The sequence below is a fragment of the Lampris incognitus genome, chromosome 5 (genome assembly GCF_029633865.1).
Source record: "Lampris incognitus isolate fLamInc1 chromosome 5, fLamInc1.hap2, whole genome shotgun sequence".
In the NCBI taxonomy this organism is placed as follows: domain Eukaryota; kingdom Metazoa; phylum Chordata; class Actinopteri; order Lampriformes; family Lampridae; genus Lampris; species Lampris incognitus.
Window position 1 is genome coordinate 3,850,153 of NC_079215.1, and position 12,500 is coordinate 3,862,652.

Here is a 12,500-nt window from a genome sequence, read left to right on the forward strand (position 1 = left end):
GGCCTTGCTCCGTGTCAGGGGGACTGGCCTTGCTCCGTGTCAGGGGGACTGGCCTCACTCCGTGTCAGGGGGACTGGCCTCGCTCCCTGTCAGGGGGACTGGCCTCGCTCCGTGTCAGGGGGACTGGCCTCGCTCCTTGTCAGAGGGACTGGCCTCGCTCCGTGTCAGGGGGACTGGCCTCGCTCCCTGTCAGTGGGACTGGCCTCGCTCCCTGTCAGGGGGACTGGCCTCGCTCCGTGTCAGGGGGACTGGCCTCGCTCCGTGTGGGGGAACTGGCCTCGCTCCCTGTCAGGGGGACTGGCCTCGCTCCGTGTCAGGGGGACTGGCCTCGCTCCGTGTCAGGGGGACTGGCCTCGCTCCGTGACAGGGGGACTGGCCTCGCTCCGTGACAGGGGGACTGGCCTCGCTCCTTGTCAGGGGGACTGGCCTCGCTCCCTGTCAGGGGGACTGGCCTTGCTCCGTGACAGGGGGACTGGCTTCGCTCCGTGTCAGGGGGACTGGCCTCGCTCCCTGTCAGTGGGACTGGCCTCGCTCCGTGTCAGGGGGACTGGCCTCGCTCTGTGACAGGGGGACTGGCCTCGCTCCTTGTCAGGGGGACTGGCCTCGCTCCGTGACAGGGGGACCGGCCTCGCTCCTTGTCAGGGGGACTGGCCTCGCTCCATGACAGGGGGACTGGCCTCGCTCCTTGTCAGGGGGACTGGCCTCGCTCCGTGACAGGGGGACTGGCCTCGCTCCGTGACAGGGGGACTGGCCTCGCTCCTTGTCAGGGGGACTGGCCTCGCTCTGTGTCAGGGGGACTGGCCTCGCTCTGTGACAGGGGGACTGGCCTCGCTCCTTGTCAGGGGGACTGGCCTCGCTCCGTGACAGGGGGACCGGCCTCGCTCTTTGTCAGGGGGACTGGCCTCGCTCCGTGACAGGGGGACCGGCCTCGCTCCTTGTCAGGGGGACTGGCCTCGCTCCGTGACAGGGGGACTGGCCTCGCTCCGTGACAGGGGGACTGGCCTCGCTCCTTGTCAGGGGGACTGGCCTCGCTCTGTGACAGGGGGACTGGCCTCGCTCCTTGTCAGGGGGACTGGCCTCGCTCCGTGTCAGTGGGACTGGCCTCGCTCCGTGACAGGGGGACTGGCCTCGCTCCTTGTCAGTGGGACTGGCCTCGCTCCTTGTAAGTGGGACTGGCCTCGCTCCCTGTCAGTGGGACTGGCCTCGCTCCCTGTCAGTGGGACTGGCCTCGCTCTGTGACAGGGGGACTGGCCTCACTCCGTGACAGGGGGACTGGCCTCGCTCCCTGTCAGGGGGACTGGCCTCGCTCCGTGTCAGGGGGACTGGCCTCGCTCCCTGTCAGTGGGACTGGCCTCGCTCCGTGACAGGGGGACTGGCCTCGCTCCTTGTCAGTGGGACTGGCCTCGCTCTGTGACAGGGGGACTGGCCTCGCTCCGTGACAAGGGGACTGGCCTCACTCTGTGACAGGAGGACTGGCCTCGTTCCGTGACAGGGGGACTGGCCTCGCTCTGTGACAGGGGGACTGGCCTCGCTCCGTGACAGGGGGACTGGCCTCGCTCTGTGACAGGGGGACTGGCCTCGCTCCCTGTCAGTGGGACTGGCCTCGCTCCTTATCAGTGGGACTGGCCTCGCTCTGTGACAGGGGGACTGGCCTCGCTCCCTGTCAGCGGGACTAGTGGGACTGGCCTTGCTCCATGTCAGCAGGACTGGCCTCGCTCCCTGTCAGCGGGACTGGCCTCGCTCCGTGTCAGCGGGACTAGTGGGACTGGCCTTGCTCCATGTCAGCGGGACTAGTGGGACTGGCCTCGCTCCCTGTCAGTGGGACTGGCCTCGCTCCGTGACAGGGGGACTGGCCTCGCTCCTTGTCAGTGGGACTGGCCTCGCTCCTTGTCAGTGGGACTGGCCTCGCTCTGTGACAGGGGGACTGGCCTCGCTCCGTGACAGGGGGACTGGCCTCGCTCCGTGACAGGGGGACTGGCCTCGCTCTGTGACAGGGGGACTGGCCTCGCTCCGTGACAGGGGGACTGGCCTCGTTCTGTGACAGGTGGACTGGCCTCGCTCCCTGTCAGTGGGACTGGCCTCGCTCTGTGACAGGGGTACTAGCCTCGCTCCCTGTCAGCGGGACTAGTGGGACTGACCTTGCTCCATGTCAGCAGGACTGGCCTCGCTCCCTGTCAGCGGGACTGGCCTCGCTCCGTGTCAGTGGGACTAGTGAGACTGGTCTTCCTCCATGTCAGCAAGACTGGCCTCACTCCGTGTCAGCGGGACTAGTGAGACTGGCCTCGCTCCGTGTCAGCGGGACTAGTGGGACTGGCCTCGCTCCGTGTCAGCGGGACTAGTGGGACTGGCCTCGCTCCGTGTCAGCGGGACTAGTGGGACTGGCCTCGCTCCGTGTCAGTGGGACTGGCCTCGCTCCGTGTCAGCGGGACTAGTGGGACTGGCCTTGCTCCGTGTCAGCGGGACTGGCCTTGCTCCATGTCAGCGGGACTGGCCTCGCTCCGTGTCAGCGGGACTAGTGAGACTGGCCTTGCTCCATGTCAGCAAGACTGGCCTTGCTCCATGTCAGCGGGACTGGCCTTGATCCGTGTCAGCGGGACTAGTGGGACTGGCCTCGCTCCGTGTCAGCGGGACTAGTGGGACTGGCCTCGCTCCGTGTCAGTCTGTCTACCAAATGCCCTGTTCTCCAGCGATGGTTTCTTCTGTTTTCCTGAAGGAAGAGGAAGACAAAGTAAAAGGGCACACACCTCAGGGTCTGTACATAGCGTCTCACTCTCGTTTTGACTAGCTCCTCTGGTTTGTTTTTCTTTCTCAGACTTTTGTTCTTGTCGTGTAGCCTCGTTTTATTTTGTCTGACGGCGTCTCGTTCCAAACAGGCAGGTGAGGATCAAGCTTGGATGCGGGAGGAACAAGGTTTTCTGTGGGGGGGGGGGGGACGCAAAGAAACCTGTTTGGGTTTGGTAAATTGTAAAATGATGGGTACTGCATGGTTGTTTAGGACCCCCTCCCCTCCCCCTCCAACACACACACATCCACACTTTTTTGTGTCTCTGTGAAGGGCGAGGCTCCATCAGTGATTGGTTGTGGGCCTCTGGATGAGGGGGATGAACTGTGTGTCCTCGTGAGCAGTATGAGCCGAACGTGTGATCGTGAATATGTGAGCCGTAATTAATCTGTGGATAGTCAATCCTACGACTGCTCCTCCTCCTCCTCCTCGCTGATCCCTGACAACCGCGACCTTCATCAGTGATGTGGAATGTAAGCACGCTCGGATGTTACCTGTCTTAGCAGGCCGGCACAGACACAAGAAAAGAGGTCTTGATTTGGGACCCGGGGCCCTAAACGCAGTACGGTATTAAACAAGGTGGGCTGTCGGGCAGGAAAAAACATTTTTTCTTTCCTCCTGGATCTCTGACAAGCAGATGACCCCACCCCACCCCCTTAAAACAAATCACCCCTTGCTCAGATGGAAAGTTGGTAAACCAGTAATGTGGACTGATCAGGTCTATTACCAAAAGGTATTTGCTTATCATTGAGTAGTGCTTTTACTTTATGGGGGGGATGCAAGTGTAGCTTTTTTTTTTAATTTGAAGTTTCCACTTCCACTGTGTACAGTCCAACTCCCAAGACTTATCTGTGCCTGATAGAAGCTGGCCTTTATACATTTACTGAATCCAAAAAAATGATATGAATTGTTTGTCTGCTGTTGTTCCGATCAACCTCAGATGTACCCGGAATGCCTCGGCTTTCCATGCTCGGCTTTATTTTGACACGGAATAAACACGAGAAACGAGGAGCAAAACTGAACTCGTTTATTTCTGAAAATGAAAATGAACACGCACTGCAAACTGATTTACAGCGTTGTTGATATTCTGCATTTGTGGTTATAAACCTGTGTTTACACTCAACTTTACCAGAATCTCACGTTGAACTCATTCAGCTCATCCCCTTTCCTCTGATATGTCAGCCAGGAAGATTATGGTTGCTTCTGATATTTGGAAAAGTACTAGGCGAGAATGGAAAATGTACACGTTTCTAAATTGCAAATGCAAAAGGACTACTGCGTAGAAATATTCGAAGTATAAGACAGTACAGAAGTAATTAATCAATTTGCTAAAACAAACCATTGAGAGATATGAGAACAAGGCACATTTCACAAGGGCAAATCTACTGCACAGGCAGGTCATTTTCTTCTTACTTGAGAGAGATGCATACAAGAAGAAAAGCTAGTATTTTCAAATCAAATACCTTGGGAAAAAAGTTGTATGATTAGCAAAAAGTTTTTTCATGGAAACGGACTACCATTAAAAAAAACAAGTTTGATGGGTCTTAATGAAAGAATGCATCTTAATATCAGCCTATCCCTGATAAGGGAGTTGCACCGGGTCCTTCTCGGGTTGATCCGGGTTATGCGGTCCCTGAAACGGGGGGGAAACAGGCGGCGGATGATCGAGGTCGGCAGCTCGTACCATCATGACAACGGATTTGATGGAGTACCACCAGCCGTGCCAGGTGTACCACACCACCCCGTCCTCCGTCATGGCTTTGTACGGTCCCTTGTAGTAGTGGCCATTCAGGTTCCCTGACTTGCACCTTGGATAATGAAAGAGGAGAAGGCGGAGGTGAACAATTGATTGAAAAAGAGGTTGTTAGAAAGTCAAACTAAACTGCTGTACAAAAAGGATATGAAGATTAAAGCTGCAATCCGAGATCTTACTCCATCGATAAGTCGCCATTTTATCCATTTGAAATGTGATGATGATGTGGCGATTCTGTTGGATGGCGACAACAGTACAGTAGAACACTGTTGTCCATCCATTATCCAAACCGCTTGTCCTGCTCTCAAGGTCGCAGGGATGCTGGATCCTATCCCAGCAGTCACTGGGCAGCAGGCGGGGGAGACACCCTGGACAGGCCGCCAGGCCATCACAGGGCCATGACAATCCATGGTTGTAATGATGCAGTTTTCACCACAGAAGAGCACATAGCTGAAATTCACTGCTTTGTGTATAGATTGGTCAATGTCTCTGACTTGGATGTGTCCAATACAATAATAATAATGGATGCTATAATAGTACATCTAAATTCTCTGATGGCGTACCTCAGGGCTTGGTTCTTGGCCCTCTATGAACAATGTTGTATTGTTGTATTGTATTGTAATCTAGAACAATGTTGTATTGTAGTGAAATGTAGGAAGTAGAGAGAAATAGACCAACTACCCACAAACAAGGTGTTGCAGCCATTGTGGCTCATATGCCGTTAGCAAAGCGGTAAACAGGTCCCACCCTTGTAAAATGTCAGCCATGGACCAAAGCTAACAGTCTAATGTATAACAAATGATACGGGAAAGCTGTTTTACAATAATAAGCCCCTGTAAACCAGCAGCACCGACACATCATCATTACATTTCAGTTCTATTTCCTGTTTGAGTAGGAACGTGTTTATGGCTGCACCAGTGTTCATCCTACCCAGTAAAGTAAATTCCACAGTGGTATATAGAGTGTCTGCAACTGTGCTAAAAACCCTAAATTAATATTATGTACTATTATGTAATATCAATATTATGTAACCTGACTCCATGGTAAAAAGAGATAAAATGACTACATTAGTGAAGAAAAGTCACGGATTTTCACGGATTTTCAGCTTTCACCAAAATTTGAGAACTGCTTAGACGTTACCTGCTGAACCACCACCCTGCCTTGTCGTATCTGATGCACTCGGTGCTGCTGTCATCGTCACTTGGGTGGTCGTAGGTGCTGAATTTGATCCCACCGGTGCCAGATCCCGGACCGGTCCATTTCGTCCCGGCAGCGGAGGAGTCGTGGGCGTCAGACAGCGCGTCCCCGGCATTACCGGTGTACTCGCCCAGATGGAGCTGGTAATCATCCTTATGGGAGAGAGAAAAGGTGGGGCACGGAGGTTCACTCACAGCATTATCAAACAGTAAGCTAAAATGACACTGAATGGTCAATTTACAGAGAGAGGAGCGGGACCAGAGATGAGAGATTAACGTATTTGAGAAGAAATGGAACTCATGAAAGGGTAGCTACATTGGCACGACGCCACCCTATCTGTGTCCGACATTCATTCATTCATTCATTCATCTTCAGCCACTTCTCCGGGGTCGGGTCGCGGTGGCAGCAAGCTAAGTAGGGCACTCCAGACCTCCCTCTCCCCAGCAACACCCTCCAGCTCCTCCTGGGGGATCCCAAGACGTTCCCAGGCCAGATTGGACATGTAGTCCCTCCAGTGAGTTCTGGGTCTCCTCCCAGTTGGCCATGCCCGGAACACCTCCAAAGGAAGGTGCCCAGGAGGCATCCTGATGAGATGCCCGAACCACCTCAACTGGCTCCTTTTGATGTGAAGGAGCAGCGGCTCTACTCCGAGCTCCTCACCCTATCTCTAAGGCTGAGTCCAGACACCCTACGGAGGAAACTCATTTCAGCCGCTTGTATCCGTGATCTCACCCTTTCAGTCACTACCCAAAGCTCATGACCATAGGTGAGGGTTGGAACCAAGATTGACTGGTAAGTGGAGAGCTTTGCCTTCCGGCTCAGCTCCCTCTTCACCACAACGGTCCGGTACAACATTCACATTACTGCTGATGCTGCACCAATCCACCTGTCAATCTCCCGCTCCATCCTACCCTCACTCATGAACAAGACCCCGAGATACTTGAACTCCTTCACTTGAGGCAACAACTCATCCCCAACCCGGAGGGAGCAATCCACCATTTTCCGGTAGAGAACCATGGCCTCAGACTTGTACTTGTGTCTGACATTATCAGCTTTAACCTTTACCACCATGCCAACCGTGGCCCTGACCTTAACCCTTATCTTAATCTAATGTTACCCCCAGGCTGAACTAGTTAAACTGAACAGCTGGGTGGGGTTCTGCGAGGGGAGGGAGGCTGAGTTGACTGACAGCACGTCACGACCGGGCATTTTTAGCCGAAAGCTGATATCGATATGCTGTTGGTCACTTTCAATTTGGGGATGACGTAACTAGAAATTTATTGTATTTTTCAGAAAGACAAAGAACATTCTTGTGTTCACATACATAAAAAAAGAAACTTTTTTTTGTTGCACATTTCTAGAACATACCGTCAAATAGATTTCAAATAAGTGCAGATAGAAGAGGTCAGAAGAATGGAAATACATTCGGAATGAGGAGGAATGAAGAGAAAACAAGGGAAGGCGAAGGGAGGATAAAAGGTTCAAGAAAGAAAAATAGGAGGGTAAGACAGGGAGGGGGAACGGAGGTCACACTTAAAAAAGGATGTATGAAGTAATGGCTGTGTGGAGGAGAGATGCTGGGTATACTGGGAGAAGGATGCTGAATATGGAGCTGCCAGGGAAGAGGAGAAGAGGAAGGCCAAAGAGGAGGTTTATGGATGTGGTGAGGGAGGACATGCAGGTGGCTGATGTGACAGAGAAAGATGCAGAGGACAGGAAGAGATGGAAACGGATGATCCGCTGTGGCGCCCCCTAATGGGAGCAGCCGGAAGTAGTAGTAGTAGTAGTAGATGCTAGTAGCAGCAATAAAATGAGGGGTGGGGACAGATGGGCTGGAAAAGAGGAGAGAAGGTAGAGAAGACGACTGGGAGGATAAAAAGGGTGAGATGTCAAATGGATGATGGTGGGAGGCAGAGGGATAGAAAAAAAAGAATGAAACAGACATAACAGGTGGGGTGGAGGTGGAGGTGTGGGGGGCAGGAAGGACCAGTGGCAAGTCAGACGTCCTTGCAGTGGGGGTAAGGGCAGCTGGTATCAGATGCAGGGCAGTGGAGTAGTCTAAACATGCCACCTGCTGTTGTGAGAGACGTGGGGACGGTGAGGCTCCGCAAGGTAAAGGACGTGGGAAAGGGGGACGACTCAGACTTCCAGTGAAATAACAGCAAAGGTACAAAAAACAAAAAGGCTGGGGCCTATGAGGGTGGATACAAGCAGGTAGTGCTGGGCAATATGGGAAATACTACTGCGGTATTCATAGGGGGGTTTATACTACTACTACTACTACTACTATTTATATGATAATATTTGCAAAAACGCCATGTGTAAGAGTCCAGCTGAGGCTCCTCGCGCTGACCTGCTGGGTACTGTGACGTATAGCAGCATCACGCCAAATGTAGTTTCCAGTGATACTCCCTTACATATTTCACACCTCGTTTTGTGAGACGTTTAAGGTAACGACAAAATATGAATTTCATCCCAGAACATTACACTTGAGACTATGAATGATGATACTGCATCATTGCCCAGCCCTAGTAGTAGTAGTATTAGTAGTAGTAGTAGTAGCAGTAGAAGTAGTAGTAGCAGTAATAGTGGCTGTAGAAGATGTAGTAGTAAGAGTAGAAGTAGTAGCAGTAGTAATAGTAATAGGTAGAAGTAATAGTCATGGTATTAATAGTAGCAGTAGTAGTAGTAGTAGCAGTAGAAGTTGTAGTAGTAGGTAGAAGTAGTAGCCGTAGTAGGAGTAGTAGTAATAGTAGTAGGTGGAAATAATAGTAGTAGTAATGTAGTAGTAGGAATAGTCAGATAGAAGTAATAGTAACAGTAGTAGTAGTAGTAGTAATAGGTAGACGGTAATAGTATTAGTAGTAACAGTAGTAGTAGTAGTAGTAGTAATAGGTAGAAGTAATAGTAGTAGTATTATGTGAGAAGTTTTACTTGGTAGATTGTCATTCTTCATGTCATTCATTTAGACAACGTAGTTGTGTATTCGGTATGACAACATGTGAGTTTCATCTCGATGTGATGCCGAGACGACAAATGATAACACGGATTATTGCCCAGCACAACCAGTACTACCAGGACTACTAGGACTACCAGGACTACCGGGACTACCAGGACTACCAGGACAACCAGTACTACCAGGACAACCGGGACTACCAGGACTACCGGGACTACCAGGACTACCGGGACTACCAGGACAACCAGGCCTACCGGGACTACCAGGACAACCAGGACAACCAGGACTACCAGGACTACCAGGACAACCAGGACTACCGGGACTACCAGAACTACCAGAACTACCAGGAAAATTAGGTCAGTGGTTTTCCAAACGGGACACCATAGTGTTTTATGGAGTGCATTGTCCCAGATAGCAAACTTGCTGTGGCCCGGACCCGTCCCACACCTGACACCTCACCCGGCCCACATACCGCGTGGAATGATGGCACTTGGGCGGTCCACTCCTGTTTGCCAGATCTGGGCCAGAACCAAGCCATAGCAATGCCGCATGTGCCACATATTTGCCAAAGGTGGCCATATTTGTGTTGTGGTATTTGGGCCATATTCACCATTTACCACACGGGGCCACTTCAGGGTCACATCCAGACCACATGTTGCTACATGAACACCGCGTCTTTGCCAGAAAAGGCCCACATGTGATTTGGTATATTTGGGCCATATTTGCTATTATACATGTGGGCCACTTGAGGCTCACATCCATTTAGTCAGGGCCAGAAGAAGACCGCCAGTGCCGCATCGCTGCCTGAAGTGGCCCACATCCGGGTGCTGTGTGGGTGAGGAAGGCCGTAGTGCAGTGTGTCCTACCTTCTCTCCATCCACTCTGAAGTTCTTGTACTCGGCGTAGCGCTCGTTCCCATCGAAGTCCTCCAGGTTGATCCTGAGGTCAAAGTTCCCTGCAAAGTTAAAGAGGTGAACCATGAAGCTGCCGTGCTCTGCTTCACATGCTGGATGACGGTGCGGCGCAGCTCCTCAAGGTTTTATGAATTATTAAGTCTCGTCACCGTGGAAACGTAGAAATGTAAATGACTTTATGCACTGGGGAAGGGGCTGGGACCAGAATGCCCACCCGCCAAACGAAGAGCTATGAGGGAAAGGTGGAGTACGGAGAAAAACAGCCTTACCTGCAGGCCATCGATTCAAATATGAAAAATCATTAAAGTCTCACACACACACACACACACACACATACACACACACACACACACACACATACACACACACACACACACACACACACACACATACACACACACACACATACACACACACACATACACACACACACACACACCTTGTGAAGTCAGGTAGTGTAAGGCATCGTTGCCAAGCCAGAATTCTCCTTCGGGGGAAAACAGGTCTCCAAATCCATGTTTGTACTCCACCCAGGCCCTGGCAACACACACAAACACACACAAACACACACATGAAGCACCTGATGCTTTAAAGAGCATGCACAATGCAGTGCATCTATTGATAGCGCGCACACACACACACACACACACACACACACATCATGCAGGTAAAGTATCTTTGTAGCTCAACCAACCAATCAATCAATCAACCAACCAATCAATCAATCAATCCTGATGCTACCAAACGTTTTTTTCATCAAAAGTAATGTGATGAGTTTAAATGAGGAAAGAGACAAACATGTACATGTAAACAGGAGATTTGTGTGTGTGTGTGTGGGGGGGGGGGAGGGGGTGAGAGAGAGGTGTGTGTGGGGGGGTGAGAGAGAGGTGTGTGTGTGTGGGGGGGTGAGAGAGAGGTGTGTGTGTGGGGGGGGGGTGAGAGAGAGGTGTGTGTGTGGGGGGGTGAGAGAGAGGTGTGTGGGGGGGTGAGAGAGGTGTGTGTGTGTGGGGGGGTGAGAGAGAGGTGTGTGTGTGGGGGGGGTGAGAGAGAGGTGTGTGTGGGGGGTGAGAGAGGTGTGTGTGGGGGGGTGAGAGAGAGGTGTGTGTGTGTGGGGGGGTGAGAGAGAGGTGTGTGTGTGGGGGGGGTGAGAGAGAGGTGTGTGTGTGGGGGTGAGAGAGAGGTGTGTGTGGGGGGGTGAGAGAGGTGTGTGTGTGTGGGGGGGGTGAGAGAGAGGTGTGTGTGGGGGGTGAGAGAGAGGTGTGTGTGTGGGGGGGTGAGAGAGAGGTGTGTGTGGGGGGGGTGAGAGAGAGGTGTGTGTGGGGGAGGTGAGAGAGAGGTGTGTGTGTGGGGGGGGTGAGAGAGAGGTGTGTGTGTGGGGGGGGTGAGAGAGAGGTGTGTGTGTGTGGGGGGGTGAGAGAGAGGTGTGTGTGTGGGGAGGTGAGAGAGAGGTGTGTGTGTGTGGGGGGGTGAGAGAGAGGTGTGTGTGGGGGGGTGAGAGAGAGGTGTGTGTGGGGGGGGTGAGAGAGAGGTGTGTGTGTGGGGAGGTGAGAGAGAGGTGTGTGTGTGGGGGGGGGTGAGAGAGAGGTGTGTGTGGGGGGGTGAGAGAGAGGTGTGTGTGGGGGGGGTGAGAGAGAGAGGTGTGTGTGTGGGGGGGTGAGAGAGAGGTGTGTGTGGGGGGGTGAGAGAGAGGTGTGTGTGGGGGGGGTGAGAGAGAGAGGTGTGTGTGTGGGGGGTGAGAGAGGTGTGTGTGTGGGGGGGTGAGAGAGAGAGGTGTGTGTGGGGGGGTGAGAGAGAGGTGTGTGTGGGGGGGTGAGAGAGAGGTGTGTGTGGGGGGGGTGAGAGAGAGAGGTGTGTGTGTGTGGGGGGTGAGAGAGGTGTGTGTGTGTGAGAGAGGTGTGTGTGTGGGGGGGTGAGAGAGGTGTGTGTGTGTGGGGGGGGTGAGAGAGAGGTGTGTGTGGGGGGGGTGAGAGAGGTGTGTGTGGGGGGGTGAGTGAGAGGTGTGTGTGTGGGGGGGTGAGTGAGAGGTGTGTGTGTGGGGGGGGTGAGAGAGAGGTGTGTGTGGGGGGGGTGAGAGAGAGGTGTGTGTGTGGGGAGGTGAGAGAGAGGTGTGTGTGTGGGGGGGGTGAGAGAGAGGTGTGTGTGTGTGGGGGGGGTGAGAGAGAGGTGTGTGTGTGTGGGGGGGTGAGAGAGGTGTGTGTGGGGGGGTGAGAGAGAGGTGTGTGGGGGGGGTGAGAGAGGTGTGTGTGTGTGGGGGGGGTGAGAGAGAGGTGTGTGTGTGGGGGGGGTGAGAGAGAGGTGTGTGTGGGGGGGGTGAGGTGTGTGTGGGGGGGTGAGAGAGAGGTGTGTGTGTGTGGGGGGGTGAGAGAGAGGGTGTGTGTGGGGGGGGGTGAGAGAGAGGTGTGTGTGTGGGGGGTGAGAGAGGTGTGTGTGGGGGGGTGAGAGGTGTGTGTGTGTGGGGGGGGGTGAGAGAGAGGTGTGTGTGGGGGGGTGAGGAGAGGTGTGTGTGTGGGGGGGTGAGGAGAGGTGTGTGTGGGGGGGGGTGAGAGAGAGGTGTGTGTGGGGAGGTGAGAGAGAGGTGTGTGTGTGGGGGGGGTGAGAGAGAGGTGTGTGTGTGGGGGGGGTGAGAGAGAGGTGTGTGTGTGTGGGGGGGTGAGAGAGAGGTGTGTGTGTGGGGAGGTGAGAGAGAGGGTGTGTGTGTGGGGGGGGTGAGGGAGGTGTGTGTGGGGGGGTGAGGAGAGGTGTGTGTGGGGGGGGTGAGAGAGAGGTGTGTGTGTGGGGGGGTGAGAGAGAGGTGTGTGTGTGGGGGGGGTGTGAGAGGAGGTGTGTGTGGGGGGGTGAGAGAGAGGTGTGTGTGGGGGGGGGTGAGAGAGAGGTGTGTGTGTGGGGGGGTGAGAGAGG

General features: G+C 53.8%; 2 protein-coding genes across 2 annotated transcripts in view; one reads left to right on the top strand and one right to left on the bottom strand.

Annotated features, from left to right (window-relative positions):
* Nucleotides 1-599, top strand: part of LOC130112875 (microtubule-associated tumor suppressor 1-like) — a 153,239-nt gene extending 152,640 nt beyond the window's left edge. The window contains exon 15 of the mRNA XM_056280393.1: nt 1-599. This exon is cut by the window's left edge and continues 493 nt beyond it. The gene's annotated coding sequence lies outside the window, so the exon portion shown is untranslated.
* Nucleotides 600-1,009: 410 nt separating this feature from the next.
* Nucleotides 1,010-12,500, bottom strand: part of LOC130112341 (fibrinogen-like protein 1) — a 16,835-nt gene continuing 5,344 nt past the window's right edge. Inside the window, exons 4-7 of the mRNA XM_056279667.1 lie at nt 10,042-10,139; nt 9,555-9,643; nt 5,676-5,884; nt 1,010-4,590 (exon numbers count right to left, since the gene is read on the bottom strand). Coding sequence (XP_056135642.1) covers nt 4,356-4,590; nt 5,676-5,884; nt 9,555-9,643; nt 10,042-10,139 — 631 coding nt within the window. The 3' untranslated portion in view covers nt 1,010-4,355. The remainder of the gene's footprint in view (nt 4,591-5,675; nt 5,885-9,554; nt 9,644-10,041; nt 10,140-12,500) is intronic.